The sequence below is a fragment of the Schizosaccharomyces japonicus genome, assembly GCF_000149845.2.
Source record: "Schizosaccharomyces japonicus yFS275 unplaced genomic scaffold supercont5.1, whole genome shotgun sequence".
In the NCBI taxonomy this organism is placed as follows: domain Eukaryota; kingdom Fungi; phylum Ascomycota; class Schizosaccharomycetes; order Schizosaccharomycetales; family Schizosaccharomycetaceae; genus Schizosaccharomyces; species Schizosaccharomyces japonicus.
The window spans coordinates 3,530,713-3,544,761 of NW_011627860.1; the positions used below are offsets into that span (position 1 = coordinate 3,530,713).

A 14,049-nucleotide genomic window follows, 5' to 3' on the forward strand; every position below is an offset into this window, starting at 1 on the left:
TAAGGGCTGTTAAGTATGCTCGCTGAGAAGCGAGTATACGGTCGCACAACAGGGTCTTATAGTACCTTGTGATACCCCAAGCAGCAATCGTGACGTAGCCATCCATTCATCTAATAGCAGACAAACGAGTGGCACACAGAGACAAAGGGTATCATCAAATAACGTCGCTGGAAGCAGCAACAGGGAGCCCCGAGGACCTCGGAGCACCAGAAATATGGTCCAATTGCCAGGCAATCAAAGCAATAACCGCACACGATTTTCGCTCTGAACGAAAGAAAATCCGAGCCAAAGAACAGAAAACGAGCAAGCAATACCAAATGGAGGGCGAAGGCAAGTGTTTTCAGGATTACATCATCTTTGGGAACGTAACTGGCGAACTTTAGCAGTCGCTAAGTCTTTCGTAAACGAGGCGAGTATTTTTTGCGTTCGCTTGAGAAAATACTGACCGGCCGAAGAATCCGCAAACTCGGCAATTGCGCTCTCCAGAACCGAGACTGACGACGAAACCCTTTCCGAAACCCGCTGGGCTTCATGTTCGAGCAATGAGAGCTGCTGCTCTGCACCCTGCAGGGCCAAGGATAGCCGAGACACCATTTGGTCCACTGTCAAGGGTTTCTGCTCGGTCGGGCGGCAAAATTCGGTAGCGACAGCTACTGCAGGGATTGGACCCGCGTGACTGGTAGGAGCCGCCGCTAGGTCGCTCGGCAAAACATCTTCTCCAATGGGTGCTCTCTGGTTGTGCTCCAGCGGTCGGCTTAAGTCTTTTACCCCAGGGGGAGTTAATTCTTGATCCACTTCCTCTCGAATGGAACCAGGAGCCGCTGCAGCCATCTCAATTGGAACAGCGGCTGGTGATATCGCACCCGAATGCGATGTTCCGCGCCCATATGGCTTGACAAAACTGTCAACAAGCGGGGATTGCTGCTCTTGAGACGGCAATCGGTCGGAGTAATGTGATTCAAGCTTCTGTTTCATCAGATAACGCTTCCGCTCTGCTTGTCCGACAACCACAGCTTCAATATCAATGCTGGACCGCACCTTCTCCAGCCGTTTTTTTCTCACACGCACGCAATGGTCGTAGATCTGCCTGACTATAGGATCTTCACGGTTTCGCCGGGGAAATAGCTTTCTCCACTCTTCTTCTGTGACCACCGACGGCCATTCCTCGTTTAAGAGGAGAAACTCTTCCAGAATCTGCTTCTCCATGCCCCAGATGCAGCTGAAGTTTTCGTAGCAAGCGACACGGTTTGCTGGCCTTTCAGTGTTGTGTCGTCGGGCATACGGACGGGGTCCTCCATACTCCCGAACTTGCTTGGTGGTGAGTTTGGATCGAGGAGTGGGATGGGAACCTCACCACCAAAGGTGGGGTGCGGTGTCCACACAGAGAAGCGGGTCCACGACAGTGGGGTTTCATGGAGTGAGCTGGAGCCGGTGATAGCTAGCTAGAGGGAAAGAAGTAGCATGCTTTTGCGATATGACTTTGCCGTGTATTGGGCGATACGCCCGAGTCGTTGTTGTGAGTAGTAGCGATTCCGTTACATGCTGAAAAAAACCAAGTCGTAGATGTCTCGGGATTGAGGTTGTTGTTTCATTATTTTTTGTTTACTTGTAATTTTGAATTTAATTAAGTGTCGACTATTTACTACATGTTGGTTACTTCTGTTTGCGAAGGTTGGTGCAGTTGTTGCCTACGGGATTAACATTTGCGGTTGTCACCACCAAGAATTGACAGGTGTGGGTTTGTGTTTGTGTTTGTGCCTGGCTGCTGCTGTTCGATCTCTCTCGGTCTCCCTTTGTGCTACACCCAAGAACCTGCCTCTTGGACTGTGTGCAGTTGCTGTCTGCTGCTGGGACCCACCGCTTGTCTTCTTGCTTCCATAGCAAACACTCAGTAGTCGGACCTTTTGTGGACAGAACCCTCTGTACGTGCCTTAGACGAGACTAGATAAAAAGACAAAATTTGAGACGGTGTAGCGAATGACTACGTACAAGTTAGGAGAACGCGTGTTGTGCTTTCATGGCCCTTTGCTGTACGAAGCGAAAATCATTGACTTGGATGACAAGGAGGAGACTCCCAGTTACCTTGTTCACTACAAGGGCTGGAAACAGAGCTGGGACGAATGGGTGGAAGATGAACGGATCCTCAAGTGGTCGGAAGAAAATTTGAAAACACAAAAGGAGCTCAAGGCAGTCGCCATCGCAGCTCGTCAACGATCCTCGGGCGGTGGACGAAAAGGCGGCAGCAGCAGCCGATCGGCACAGGCTGAAGGAGCCACGACGACAAGCACGACTCGGTCAAAACGAACTCGCGAGTCGAGCACCAGCACTGTTGACAGGGAGAGCGACGCAGGCCGTCGTCTCGGTACCCCGTCCAGCACAGGCCAACTGTCTGGAGGCAATGTGTCTGAGGAAGGCACGCCCGGCGTTGGAACCGATGAAGATGCAGAAGGGTACCATGAACCCAAGTACCAGATGGAGGTACCCAATCTGTTAAAGCTTTGGCTCGTGAACGACTGGGAGTACATCACAAAAAATCAGCAGCTGATCCCCGTTCCACGAAAGCCTACCGTCCGCGATGTCATCCGCTCGTTTCGCGAGCAGCAGATGCAGAGCATAACGGACGAGATTGAGGCAGACGTCTTTGAACAGGCCATGTCGGGATTGCTTCTCTATTTCAACAAGTGTCTCGGAAACATGCTGCTCTACCGTTTCGAGCGGCAGCAGTATCTTGAGGTTATACGTGAACATCCCAACACCGAAATGGCTGATGTTTACGGAGCCGAGCATCTTTTACGGCTACTCGTGTCCATGCCCGAGCTAATCGAACAGACACAGATGGACACAGAGTCTGTCCATGTTCTGCTACGCTACGTCGAAGAATTCCTACGGTGAGTTGAAACGAAACAGCCCAAGGGAGATGGCTACTTTCGCTCCCAAGTGCGTGTGACTAATCTGAATGTATAGTTATCTTGTTTGCGAACCGCGAAAAATACTTGATTAAGGATTACGAAAATGCTTCTCCCAACTACCGTTCGCTTGTGGGTGTTTAGTAACTTGGATTCTTTTAGCAAACAGTCTTCAAGACGATGGTGCCATACTTCTCATACGGTGCTCATTGGTGTCTTCTGCAGACGTCGCAGCTCGCTACAAAATTGGAGCTGGTTATCGTCAGACGAGGAAAATGGTTCTCGTTGCCGAGTGAAGCTTGAGCATTCCATGTTGACTACGTCTTTCAGAGCCTGTACACTGGTACTTAATGATACTTGGTTCGCACTTGTACGACCGTGTTCCTCCGCTGCTTTCCTTAACCGCGAGAGTTGATCCTGACATCTCTGTCTATTTGTGCGAATTTCTTGGAGCCGATGGTTAGCGGCTTGTAGCCCTTGCTGTTGTATGTTGAGGATGTTCTGTAAGCTAGTAAAGCCGCCGAGCCCATGCTTCTGCATGTACGAGCACACGGCCATCATTTGAAACCATCTTGGACGAATGATATACTGCGTGATTGATTAGCTGGGTAACATTTAATAAAAATGAAATGAGGTCTATGAAAGAAAACTTGTCATGTGTACATGCATGTGTAGCAACAAGAAAAAAGATCTGAATTTGTATTTACCTTGGCAGTGAAGGCTGATAGAGAAACGCCCGAGGAAAACAGGTATAAGAGGCCCAAAACGTATCTCCACAAAGAGTCTGATGCCAATAAGCTAGTAGTATCTAGGCGGGAGCTATTCGCGATCTTCATTGAATAGTGTTACACAAGTTTTTCCGCTTTTTGTGGATAGAACGTACTAGATGAACCATGAATGGTACTAAAATACCCTTCTAAGCAATTCTTTAGCACCCCCCCGGTCAATATAACTCTGGTGGAAAAAGATCCGCTTGTGGTTTGTGTTCTTACGAACGACCTTCAGCTTCCCACCAAACGGCCGTGAAAAAGCCCAGTCTTGTATTTATGCGTCGTAGGACCAGATAACGCGAAATTTGTAGACCCCCCAAAGCCAGTCGTGTACGGTTCCTTTGGTAAAATGACCGTGGAGGAAGCAGTTCCACGTAGTTCCCAATCAGCTTGGGAAAAGCAAAGGGAACGCTGGCTACAACCGTCAGAAGACGCTCTTCAGCACAATGTGATGCGTCCTGAATGCGTTCCTATTCCAGAAAGTGCATATTTACACGTCTACGACAATTTGACGCGCAAGTTGCGTCCATTAAAGAAGCCAATGAAACTGAGTGTTTTGGTAAGCAATGAAACAAATGGGCACTTTTTGACTAATCACATTCGCAAGATTCCCATTTTGAAGAAAGGATGGATCAGGGATGGTCTATGGCCTTCATGATTTTCTATACCGCATTGATGCTTTCCGTACGGCTGGATGAAGGAATTCGTTCAGTCAAAACTAACGCGTGGAACATGCACAGTTTGCAACTGAAAGTCTACGTATCTGTACATACTTGTTTACCATAGAAATTCGCCTTGATTCATTTTGTTTCCGTTTTATATTCACATGTTCACTTTCGATAGACAAACCTCTTTATAATATTATTACCCTTTGTTCCTTAATTCGATAGTGAAAGCGACTCAAGACACGCTAGTTCGTCTTTATAACCGACCTCCCCTTCATTAAACGCGGCCGCAACACGTAACGTTCGCTTCGTTGTGTCTGACGTCCTGTAATGTCCATACTGGCACGTCCCCTCGTAGGAAATTGAGCATGCCAAAGACTTTTACAGTTGAACAGGTTTTACCTTCATCCAAACTACGTCCAGAGTGTGTATTTGAACTAGGTACATCGACCTCTTAACGCTCTCTGGCCTTTTTGCTGACCTTAGACAATTATTTGTACATCACTTATAACAATGGCAATTTACAAACGTTAGAGCGGAAAAAATCGCCAATACAACATGAAGAAGGTTCGTAAAAGAATCCAAGAGTCTTGTGTCTAACAAATTCTTCAGGAAACGTTGTGTATGAACAACGCGAAATGAAAGATAGCTTTACGAAGAAACCTATAACGGAAATTAAATTGAATTCACAAAACAAGATTCTCGTTACGCTACAGGGTATGTGTTATTTCTGGAAAATGTTGCGGTTCCTAACTTTTGATGCACAATAGCATCCTCCATTGTTCTTTATTACGCCGACGATTTTCAAAAGATCCAAGAAATCGGTCACGGCGTATTGTCATTCGCATTATCAGACAAAGGTGAAATTGCTATAGCTTCGAAAAAACAAGTTGACATATACAAAGTTGAAGACAATGTCTTCCAAGTTGATTCTACCATTCACATTTCTGACAAAGCTTCCTCTCTCCTTTGGGTTTCCGATAAACTACTGCTAGCAGCCTTCTCTAATGACTTTTTCCTTCTCGATGTTGAGAAAGGACTGACTTCCTCACTTAATTTGCCCTGGAAAACATCTTCTCTAGGTCTTGGTATAGGATATATCAGCATGACTCGACGATCCAGTAAACTATTTCTTGAGAAACTCGAAAACAACGAGGTCCTTTTGAGCAAAGACACACAAGGCTTACTACTGAACATGAAAACTCTTCAAATATCTCGTCGATTTTTCACTTGGCCAAGCGCCCCCATGAACATCTCCTACAGAAAGCCATATATCATAACATTGCACAGTGACGCAACCTATGTTTGGAATCTTTCCTTGCGGAAAGCTGCTGAGAAAGTGGAGCTACGAAACATGTGTCGACTTATTCGTTGTACCTATCACGATTATCTGTTATCATCTTCGTCCGTCAGTCAATTAATCCAAACTGACTTTGCATTACAAGTGGAGGAATTAATGGAAAACAATGAGTTGGACGAAGCCATCTCCCTTCTTGAAAACGTTTCTGAACAGCAAATGCCGAGTCGGTCAAAATACCTGCGCTTGACGAAGGGTAAAAAGGGAAGGATTGCATTTGCGGAGGGGAATTATGCGCTCGCTATGAAATTATTCTCTGACGTTTCTGAATCGCCGTTCGAGGTTCTCGCGCTGTATCCTGAACTTAACGAAACCGAGTTTTCTGATACTCAAAGTATCATGTCATTCCAGATGCCGAATCTTGAATTGAACGAGGGATTGTCTTCGCCTTCGCGGTCGGCTTCAGGAACACAACTGAATGGTCTCGCACAAACCGGTTCTGCTCGGTCAAGACGGTTTCGCTCGTTAATTACTTATCTCGCCGACTCGAGAAGAAAGGTGAGTGTATTCTTATCGTGGGACGAGAAGACTTTGGAAACCCACAAGGACGCTGTATTCATGCACCCAAATGGTTCTCACATGTCAAGAGAGGAGCTTGAAGAAATTGCATCATTAATTGACACAACCTTGTTCCGTACATACATGGTTGTTAGCCCCACCCTTGTTGGCTCTTTACTTCGGCTTCCGAATCACTGCTCTCCTGCAGTTGTATATGATACGTTAATTGCGTCCTACAGGTACCAGGAGCTTCTTGACTTTTACTACGGCAAAAAGCTGCACAAAGAAGCATTATGTTTACTTGGTGAGTTGCGTGAAGAACAATTGAGCTATGTTCCCCCAGAGTTTCGCTCTTACGATGCTTTGTTTCATTACCTTACAAAGTTGGGCGAACCGGAAAAAGACCTTATCTTCCAACATTCAACAAGCATGCTTCAGGCGGAACCGGAAAGGACTGTTGATTTGTTTCTCACCGAAGATTCACGAGCATCGACTATCCCAAAAACGGTCGTCTTAGAATACTTAACGCAAGTCTCCGTCAATGCAGCAATCGATTTCCTGGAAGAATTGGTGCTTCACCAAAACATCCAAAACGAGCTGTATGCCACAAACCTGTGTCTTCTTTATTTAAAGAAAATACAACTGGACGGAGTAAACGCTGATAGCTCAACCTCACTTGACAATCTCCGTACTTTTCTCCAAACTTCACCGTCTTATGATGCGCCTACTGTGCTTAAAGCAATCCCAGAGGACAATGAAATGCTTAAGAGGATTCGTGTTATTCTCTACAAAAAGTTGAAACTTCACCAGAATGCACTCGATATCTTATTTGACTATGATGACGATTCACACGAAGCCATTGAGTATTGCAACTCTGTCTTCGAGGAGAGTGGAAGCGTAGAGCCGTATTACATTGTGATCGATCATTTAAGCGAATCAGAGAATGAATCGAGCTCTAAACTTCTGGTATCATTTGTAACGAAGTACGGTTCACGACTACAAATGTCCAAATTTTTGGACAAACTCCCGAGTGAAGCCAGCATGCAAACATTAAAGCCCTTTCTTTTATCCCAATTTCGACGTTATGCCGAACAACTCAGCACCGTTAAGCGCCAAACAACGCTCAATGATAGTGTGTTATCGAACCTTCAGACGGAATTGAACGATTTACGTTCGTCAAAAACGGTGGTCACTCGTGAAAAGACGTGCCTATTCTGCCATAAGAGAATCGGAAAGAGTGTTATCTCTATTTTCCCAAAGTACGTTCAAAAGCCTACACTTCTATACTAACATTTTCTAGTGGTTCAGTAGTTCACTACGGATGCGCCAAAGGCTATGTCGAAGAAAATCACCTCGGTTACAACTACTAAGGAAGCAAATGAATTTCAGAGCCCCGTTTCTTGATTTCTAATACTCATACATACGGAATACCTGCTTGAAGCACTCTTCGAACGATGTAAGGAAGTGCCGCCAATAAGCAGTATTTGATGCGGTATCGCACACGGTGAGCACTACACCAAACAGTAATTCTTGGTGGTGAATTTTTCCATAGTTAGTCCGTGGAGCACAAAGGTCTCCTCGGTACCAGAACAGCACACCGCAAGTTACAGCTTGAGATTACCCAGGGGAATTGTCGACCTCATGTCTGACGCTCAGCACCATCACAGGTCTTCTCAGAAGAAGAAAAAGTCGTTTAAGTCGAAACACGCGTCGAAATCTGCTCTGAAAGAGGCATTCCGGAACCGTGTTGAGCCTAAACAAAATGGCATTAAACCGGCTTTACACACATCCTCCAAGGCTGACAGAAAAAACAAGGCTAAACAAATTCAGATGAATAAAAGGGCCGAGATTGCTAACGCGAATCGCATTTTTGGCGGCAGAAACGGAGCTCCTAAGATCGTTTCTGTAATTTCCTTGTGTGCGAACGTCGATGCGTGGTCGACGCTCAAGAAAATCCTCTCATCGTTGGAGACAGAGATCCCAGAGAAGCCTGTCGAAAAATTTTCTGTTACTGTGGATAGATTCCGTCAGAAATTACAGTTTTTGGTTCCCCGCCGTGACTTTTTGTCCATGGCTGATGCTGCTAAGGCTTCAGATTACACAATTTTTATCCTTTCTGCTACTCAGGAAGTCGATGAGTTTGGCGAACTCGTTATACGTACCGTTCAGGGACAAGGTGCTTCTACTGTCATTTCCGTGGTTGACGACTTAACCTTAATTGATGGTCAGAAATTGAGAACGGATGTAAAGAAATCACTTATCAGTTTCATGAACTTCTTTTTTTCCGATCAAGAACGTATTTGGGCTTCTGACATCTCCACGGAAGCTCAAAATATCGTGCGTATACTCTGTACTACCCATCCTAAGGGTGTTCATTGGAGAGACACCAGAGCTTATGTAGTTGCTGATGATCTTTCTTGGAATGATGGAAAGTTGGCAGTTAGCGGCATTGTACGTGGAAAAGGGTTGGATCCCGATCGTCTTGTTCATATACAAGGTTTTGGTGATTTCCAAGTGGATGAGATTCACATTCATCCTCAAGTTCGCAACGGTGTTAAGAAGCAGGGCGATGTTGACATGGAGGGTTCCGAACCTTCTGACACTATTGTCCGACCTACTGAGAACCAGGATAGCTTGGATGAACTTGCTCCCGCCGCAGATGTCGATGACATGGATATGGCTGAGGATGATGCTGAGAAGCCGAAGGGTGTACGATTGGATGACTTCTACTACTTTGAAGACGAGGAAGTGCCTGCCGCCGCCCAAAAACGTGTTCCAAAGGGTACATCTACCTATCAAGCCGCTTGGATTCCTGATGATGAAGAAGAAGTGTACAGTGATGCCGAGGAGACCGAGGTTATCACAGTTGGCACCGAAGAGCCTAAACGGGAAACTGTTGAAGAGGAGGCAAATGAGGTTGTTAGCGACACAGACGATATGATGGACGACACCAAGTCAGAAATGTATGTTGAGTTGTCCGCTGAGGAAGAGGCTCGACAACTGGCCGAATATCGTCGTCAAGTTCGCGAGGAGGAGGAGGAACGCGAATTTCCTGATGAAATTGAATTGATGCCCGATGAGTTGGCTCGCGAACGCCTTCGCAAATATCGTGGTCTCCGTAGTATGTTCTCAAGTCCTTGGGATCCGGAGGAACCTGACGCGAACGAGCCCGCTGACTGGCGTCGTTTGTTCCGCTTCCAAAACTATAGAAACATGAAGAACAAAATGCTGAAGCAGCCGTTCATTGGAGATGTCAAGCCCGGACAATTGGTTACTGTGTATGTTCGCAATGTTCCAGAGTCTGTGTATCAATACTACGCCGATCGTCTCTTTGTTTTGTATTCGTTGATGGAGCACGAGCACAAATTGTGCGTCTCACATTTTACCGTTACGAAACATAGTGAATACGAGAACCCAATCAAATCTAAGGAAGAATTGGTTCTCCAAGTTGGTCCTCGTCGTATGTTTGTCAATCCGCTTTATTCTGACGCGTCTACTACGGGAACTAGCAACAAAGTTCAGAAATTCAACAAGTTTCTGCAACCTTCTCAGCTCAGCGTTGCTACCGCCGTTCTTCCAATTAACTTTGGAAGCAGCCCTGTTTTGCTTTTTAAGCAAGATGGCGACTCACTTAAACTGGCAGCTACTGGCACCTTTGTTAATACGGACCATAATGTTATTATTGCCAAGCGTGCCGTTCTTACTGGTCATCCATTCAAGATTCACAAAAAACTTGTCACTGTTCGTTACATGTTTTTCAACCCTGAAGATGTTCTGTGGTATAAACCTATCCAGCTCTTTACGAAACAAGGACGTACAGGTTTCATCAAGGAGCCTTTGGGTACTCACGGATACTTCAAAGCCACCTTTAATGGAAAACTCACTGTGCAAGACACGGTCGCTATGTCGCTTTACAAGCGCGTGTATCCTCGTATGTCTCGGCCTCTTTTGTACACATCTGCATAATATTACGAACAGGATCAAAAGGGATATTTGTTTTTTTGGTTTTATAACACTGGGTAAATAAATTCATTTGGTATCGTGAGGAACTGCTATTCAAGAAACGAGTGACTTGAAGCACTAAACAAAGAAGGGTTAGTGCCTTGCTTAGTGCAAGCGTTTATTTTACGTTGAAGGGTTGGTGGTTTCTTGATTAGACATTAGCCTTTTGTATAACTCAGCTGAACAAGGCATTGTTGCGATGCATATATCTTGTACTTCCAAGAAAAAGTCATGAGTTAGGAGATTAGAAAGCTGCTTGCAGTTCATGAGGTTCGTTAGAAATAGGGGTACAAGCTGGGTACAGCGGTTGAGGTTCGTTTCATCGGTCACATGTTGCAACTGATTGTTCAGTGCATTTAGTACGTGATAAAGCCACGGGAGTTTTCGGACCATCATAGTTGCCGTTTGCGGACGTCGTAGCAAAACTAAAAGTATCGTTTGTAAATTGTATACACTTATCGGTAGTTGAGAACACTCAAAAAGAAGATCCTCTTTCAGTTGTAACTCTTCTTCCTTATCTAAAGTAGCAATAAGGAATGTAGTACAGAAATCCGGATTGCAAAAGATAAATGCATCAAGTTCTTTTGTGGTTGGCCTGATCGGATTCATTGAGACCAATTCCAACAGATTTTGCTGCTCATCTTTCCTTAACTTCCTTTGTAAACCTAACTGCCAAACGTCCACACGAGACCGTTCTTTTGGGTTTGGTGCCAATTCGGCAATCGCTAACCAGTTCTGAAGCTCCTCTTCATTCACTTGCTTAACCACTGATTTAATGTACGAGTCGCTAGTCTCGTTCGTCAGCATATTCGGCGTCTTCGATAATATCTGAAGCCTTGTTAACGAATCTTATCGGCGAGCAAACCAGAAACAACTTTTCATACCTCTGGAACACGACCAGCAAGAACACATGAAAGAAGAAGTTTCCGTGCAGGTGGCAGAGACGGGTTCTTCCAATTCTCATAAAAATGGATCAGAAATGGATGATAGCGAAGCGGTGCATGCTCGTAGAGAGCCCAAATTTTAAACTCGATCAAAAGCTGCTCACAAGGGCTCTGAAATCGTCAGAAATATATGTTTAGAGTAGACTGCAAATGTCTGGACGTACGAGCTTTGGATCATCGAGGGTGCTTAATAATTGAACCGCGACATTAAACTTGTCTGTATCATTCAAAGCCTCGCCGTCACGATTTATCTGTTCGATGAGGGGTTTGTGAAAGACCTCGTCCGTTAACATTTGATGATTTTCCGTCCAAAAATCGATAATTGGTTAAAAAGGAAAGGACTTATCGATAAACAAGGTGTAACGGTTGTCGGACGAAGTCAATAGCTCATGACAGAAAAAATTCAAATTTATGATACAAGAAATTGACAAATTATTTTATTAAGAAATAGTTTGACAATTCGTTGCGGGAATAGCCCGTTTACAGTTTTGTGTGTTTGGAAAGCCCATACAAGGGAACAGCTGCCGAACGTTTGACTGAAGGCTCTTCGCTCTCAACTGAAATCCTCCGCCGGGGGTAACGAACTTCGTGGTCTTTAAAAGCCCTTGTTTAGTTAGTAAATGTTGAACCGCCACACACCAGATAACGTACACTTTGTTCCAATTCGAGTCTCGCGTGAAGAAACTGTGTGAAAGAGCGTCTTTTGCTGATATACGTTTTGAGGGATCGTACTCCAAAAGTTTCATGAGCAAATCAAGACCGTCCGGGTCATTGGCCTTCACGCTGTGATACCACTGCGGCAATAGATTGTTCCAGTACTGCACATCGTAGGTAGCCAGTTGATGGTACTCGGGATATTGAGACAGCCCCGGCCAGCGCTCCTCTGTTGGTGTGCCCAGCACTTCCATAATACGCAACATTTGATTTTTTTGAAAAGGGACAACTTTTTTCGTCTCCATTTTCATTTCCTCTCCTTTGAACAGCGGTCCAAGTGCGAGTATTTCTGCAAATACGCACCCAATTGCCCACATATCTATAGCTGGAGTATAATTCCTTGCACCAAGCAATAGTTCTGGCGCACGATACCATATCGTGACGACCACACGATCGCTAGCATACAAGGATTGCAGGGAATCTCGAAAAATCCGACCCAGACCTAAATCACCGACTTTCACTACGCCTTCTTCCGTGATGAGGATGTTTGCAGGCTTTAAATCCCGGTGAAGAATCCAGTTCTCGTGCAGGTAGGCTATTCCATTTAAAATCTGCCACGTGAAAGACTTGATGATGGACTTTGGAATGGGGTGTGGCCGTGGACGTAAGTGAAACTGAATGATCTGAAGTAGGTCATACTCCGCATATTCAAAAACCATGCTAATATTGGTGCCATCGATCATCACGTCCACTAAATTTACAATGTTTTCATGATGCAACTCACGACATAGACTTATCTCTCGTATGGCACTCTGAGAAATGCCGTTTGTAACATTCTGTCCGTTGGAAAATTTAGATTCGGGCTTAAACCGTTTTATGGCAAATATCCCCGGTTGCTTTGAATCTTTGGCGGTAGCTTTGTAGACCTTTCCGTACGTACCGGCTGATATAAAACCCAAAATGTTATAGCGTTTTTTTTCCATGAAAGCCTCCCCCTCCGACGACTGGTGGATTAAGCAACGCCAAGGTCAGTTTCCCACAAAAAAATTGGTGGTTTTTCATAACTCAGAGAGATGCAAACCTGGACGATCAGATCCAAGGGTGTAGCAAATGGATTCGCGCGTGAACACATTCCATGGAAGTAAGAGAAAAATTAAAAAAAAATATAACGGGATGACAAATGGAGTTGTCTGTGGGCTGCATTGTACGGGAGCATAGTCTTGAGATTTGTTCTTTTTGTTCGTCTGCTCTACCACGTGTGTACAAGCAAAGAGAATAAACGAACACAACACAGTACAGTACAATACAATTGCAACAGTCTTCACTCCTTTTTTTGCGTAAATAAGAACAAATCAATGACCTATTAGTTGTGTTAATAACATATACTCCCTATCAAACACGTACCATAACGTTGAAATTCCCATTCGCGATTGTCGAGGGGACAAACGTTTCGTGTATTCAGCCAACGCGAAATACAATGGAAGTGAAATGCATGCTAAAGGCAGTTAGCCAGTCTGCAGCGGTCCGGGTCTCTGTGTGCTTACATTACAAGTTCCCCAAGCGACTGTGCATTCTTCAGAAGCAGCACCACCCTGGTTCGCCTGGCATTCGATGCACAAATCCATGATGTGATTACGGCAAATAGCACAGTTGTCGACAACAATGTCCCACTGCCATAATGCGACAGCATTCCACTACCGTGTTTGTTAGAATGCAAAAACAAAGACACAATTTCCCAACGACACGCTTTCCTCCCGCGAAAAAGCGATTCCCCGCATTCTTCCTGGCTTACCTTTTTTATTTCAAAGCGCTTTTTTGTCGCCGGTACCTCAGAAGGCACCGTATCAACTTGCATACTCGTGTCTGACATATTCGAAGCGTTGGCAGAGGATAGGCATCGCGTCGCGACCTGTCCTACTTTAGAGCACAAGAAGCTCCGATGATCTGCATCCCCGTGACGTTTAAGGTTATGATCGACGCTTACGTCGATCATAACCTTAATCCGAAAAACGGGTGGTCGGCAGTTGGCATGCAAAAAAACCTTGCCGAATCGGACGCGAGATACCTCCATTGCGCGACATGTGCGACGTCAGAGCCAGTGTAAATTCAAGTTCGTCCAATCAGCATGCGATAGGAAGGCGGGGTAGCGTGTTCGGGACCCGGTTAGGAGGCTTATGAGGTGACGTTAGCCGCCATATGACTCGTCAAGCAATGTTGGATATTTCAGCCGAGGAAAACAGCAACAGGGAGAAA

The 14,049-nt window shown here is 45.2% G+C and overlaps 9 protein-coding genes across 9 annotated transcripts; 4 read left to right on the top strand and 5 right to left on the bottom strand.

Annotated features, from left to right (window-relative positions):
- Window positions 1-351: 351 nt before the first annotated feature.
- On the bottom strand, window positions 352-1,206 carry SJAG_00350 (centromere localized protein Cnl2; the record flags this gene model as incomplete). The annotated part of the gene is made up of 1 exon (XM_002171600.1): window positions 352-1,206. The coding sequence occupies one exon, from the start codon at window positions 1,204-1,206 to the stop codon at window positions 352-354; it is 855 nt and encodes a 284-aa protein (XP_002171636.1).
- Window positions 1,207-1,641: 435 nt separating this feature from the next.
- Window positions 1,642-3,551, top strand: SJAG_00349 (Clr6 histone deacetylase complex subunit Alp13). Its single transcript, XM_002171599.2, has 2 exons — window positions 1,642-2,888; window positions 3,003-3,551. Exons 1-2 carry the CDS (start codon window positions 1,978-1,980, stop codon window positions 3,319-3,321), a joined length of 1,230 nt encoding a protein of 409 aa, XP_002171635.2. The 5' UTR covers window positions 1,642-1,977; the 3' UTR covers window positions 3,322-3,551.
- On the bottom strand, window positions 2,923-5,077 carry SJAG_00348 (hypothetical protein). Its single transcript, XM_002171598.2, has 2 exons — window positions 3,614-5,077; window positions 2,923-3,494 (listed from the first exon to the last, which is right to left on the bottom strand). The coding sequence occupies exons 1-2, from the start codon at window positions 3,740-3,742 to the stop codon at window positions 3,102-3,104; spliced, it is 522 nt and encodes a 173-aa protein (XP_002171634.1). The 5' UTR covers window positions 3,743-5,077; the 3' UTR covers window positions 2,923-3,101.
- SJAG_00347 (hypothetical protein) lies at window positions 4,026-4,334 on the top strand (the record flags this gene model as incomplete). The annotated part of the gene is made up of 1 exon (XM_002171597.1): window positions 4,026-4,334. One exon carries the CDS (start codon window positions 4,026-4,028, stop codon window positions 4,332-4,334), a length of 309 nt encoding a protein of 102 aa, XP_002171633.1.
- SJAG_05184 (guanyl-nucleotide exchange factor) lies at window positions 4,710-7,566 on the top strand (the record flags this gene model as incomplete). The annotated part of the gene is made up of 5 exons (XM_002171596.2): window positions 4,710-4,782; window positions 4,828-4,908; window positions 4,954-5,058; window positions 5,112-7,455; window positions 7,497-7,566. 5 exons carry the CDS (start codon window positions 4,710-4,712, stop codon window positions 7,564-7,566), a joined length of 2,673 nt encoding a protein of 890 aa, XP_002171632.2.
- A 271-nt stretch (window positions 7,567-7,837) lies between these two features.
- On the top strand, window positions 7,838-10,162 carry SJAG_00344 (ribosome biogenesis protein Tsr1; the record flags this gene model as incomplete). Its single annotated transcript, XM_002171595.1, has 1 exon — window positions 7,838-10,162. The coding sequence occupies one exon, from the start codon at window positions 7,838-7,840 to the stop codon at window positions 10,160-10,162; it is 2,325 nt and encodes a 774-aa protein (XP_002171631.1).
- On the bottom strand, window positions 10,125-11,435 carry SJAG_00343 (hypothetical protein; the record flags this gene model as incomplete). The annotated part of the gene is made up of 3 exons (XM_002171594.2): window positions 10,125-11,026; window positions 11,083-11,253; window positions 11,307-11,435. The coding sequence occupies 3 exons, from the start codon at window positions 11,433-11,435 to the stop codon at window positions 10,322-10,324; spliced, it is 1,005 nt and encodes a 334-aa protein (XP_002171630.1). The 3' UTR covers window positions 10,125-10,321.
- Window positions 11,436-11,622: 187 nt separating this feature from the next.
- Window positions 11,623-12,779, bottom strand: SJAG_00342 (CMGC/CDK/CDK8 protein kinase Srb10; the record flags this gene model as incomplete). Its single annotated transcript, XM_002171593.2, has 2 exons — window positions 11,623-11,746; window positions 11,794-12,779. 2 exons carry the CDS (start codon window positions 12,777-12,779, stop codon window positions 11,623-11,625), a joined length of 1,110 nt encoding a protein of 369 aa, XP_002171629.2.
- A 369-nt stretch (window positions 12,780-13,148) lies between these two features.
- SJAG_00341 (RING-box protein 1) lies at window positions 13,149-13,666 on the bottom strand (the record flags this gene model as incomplete). The annotated part of the gene is made up of 4 exons (XM_002171592.1): window positions 13,149-13,156; window positions 13,201-13,291; window positions 13,341-13,490; window positions 13,589-13,666. 4 exons carry the CDS (start codon window positions 13,664-13,666, stop codon window positions 13,149-13,151), a joined length of 327 nt encoding a protein of 108 aa, XP_002171628.1.
- Window positions 13,667-14,049: the final 383 nt, after the last annotated feature.

What these genes read in the sequence shown, in the direction of transcription:
- SJAG_00349 (XM_002171599.2), top strand. Translation starts at nt 1,978, where the DNA reads ATGACTACGTACAAGTTAGGAGAACGCGTGTTGTGCTTTCATGGCCCT. An exon ending in TACGTCGAAGAATTCCTACG is followed by an intron (nt 2,889 to 3,002) that starts GTGAGTTGAAAC and finishes TACTTGATTAAG; the next exon opens with GATTACGAAAATGCTTCTCC.
- SJAG_00348 (XM_002171598.2), bottom strand. Translation starts at nt 3,742, where the DNA reads ATGAAGATCGCGAATAGCTCCCGCCTAGATACTACTAGCTTATTGGCA. An exon ending in TATCAGCCTTCACTGCCAAG is followed by an intron (nt 3,495 to 3,613) that starts GTAAATACAAAT and finishes TCAATCACGCAG; the next exon opens with TATATCATTCGTCCAAGATG.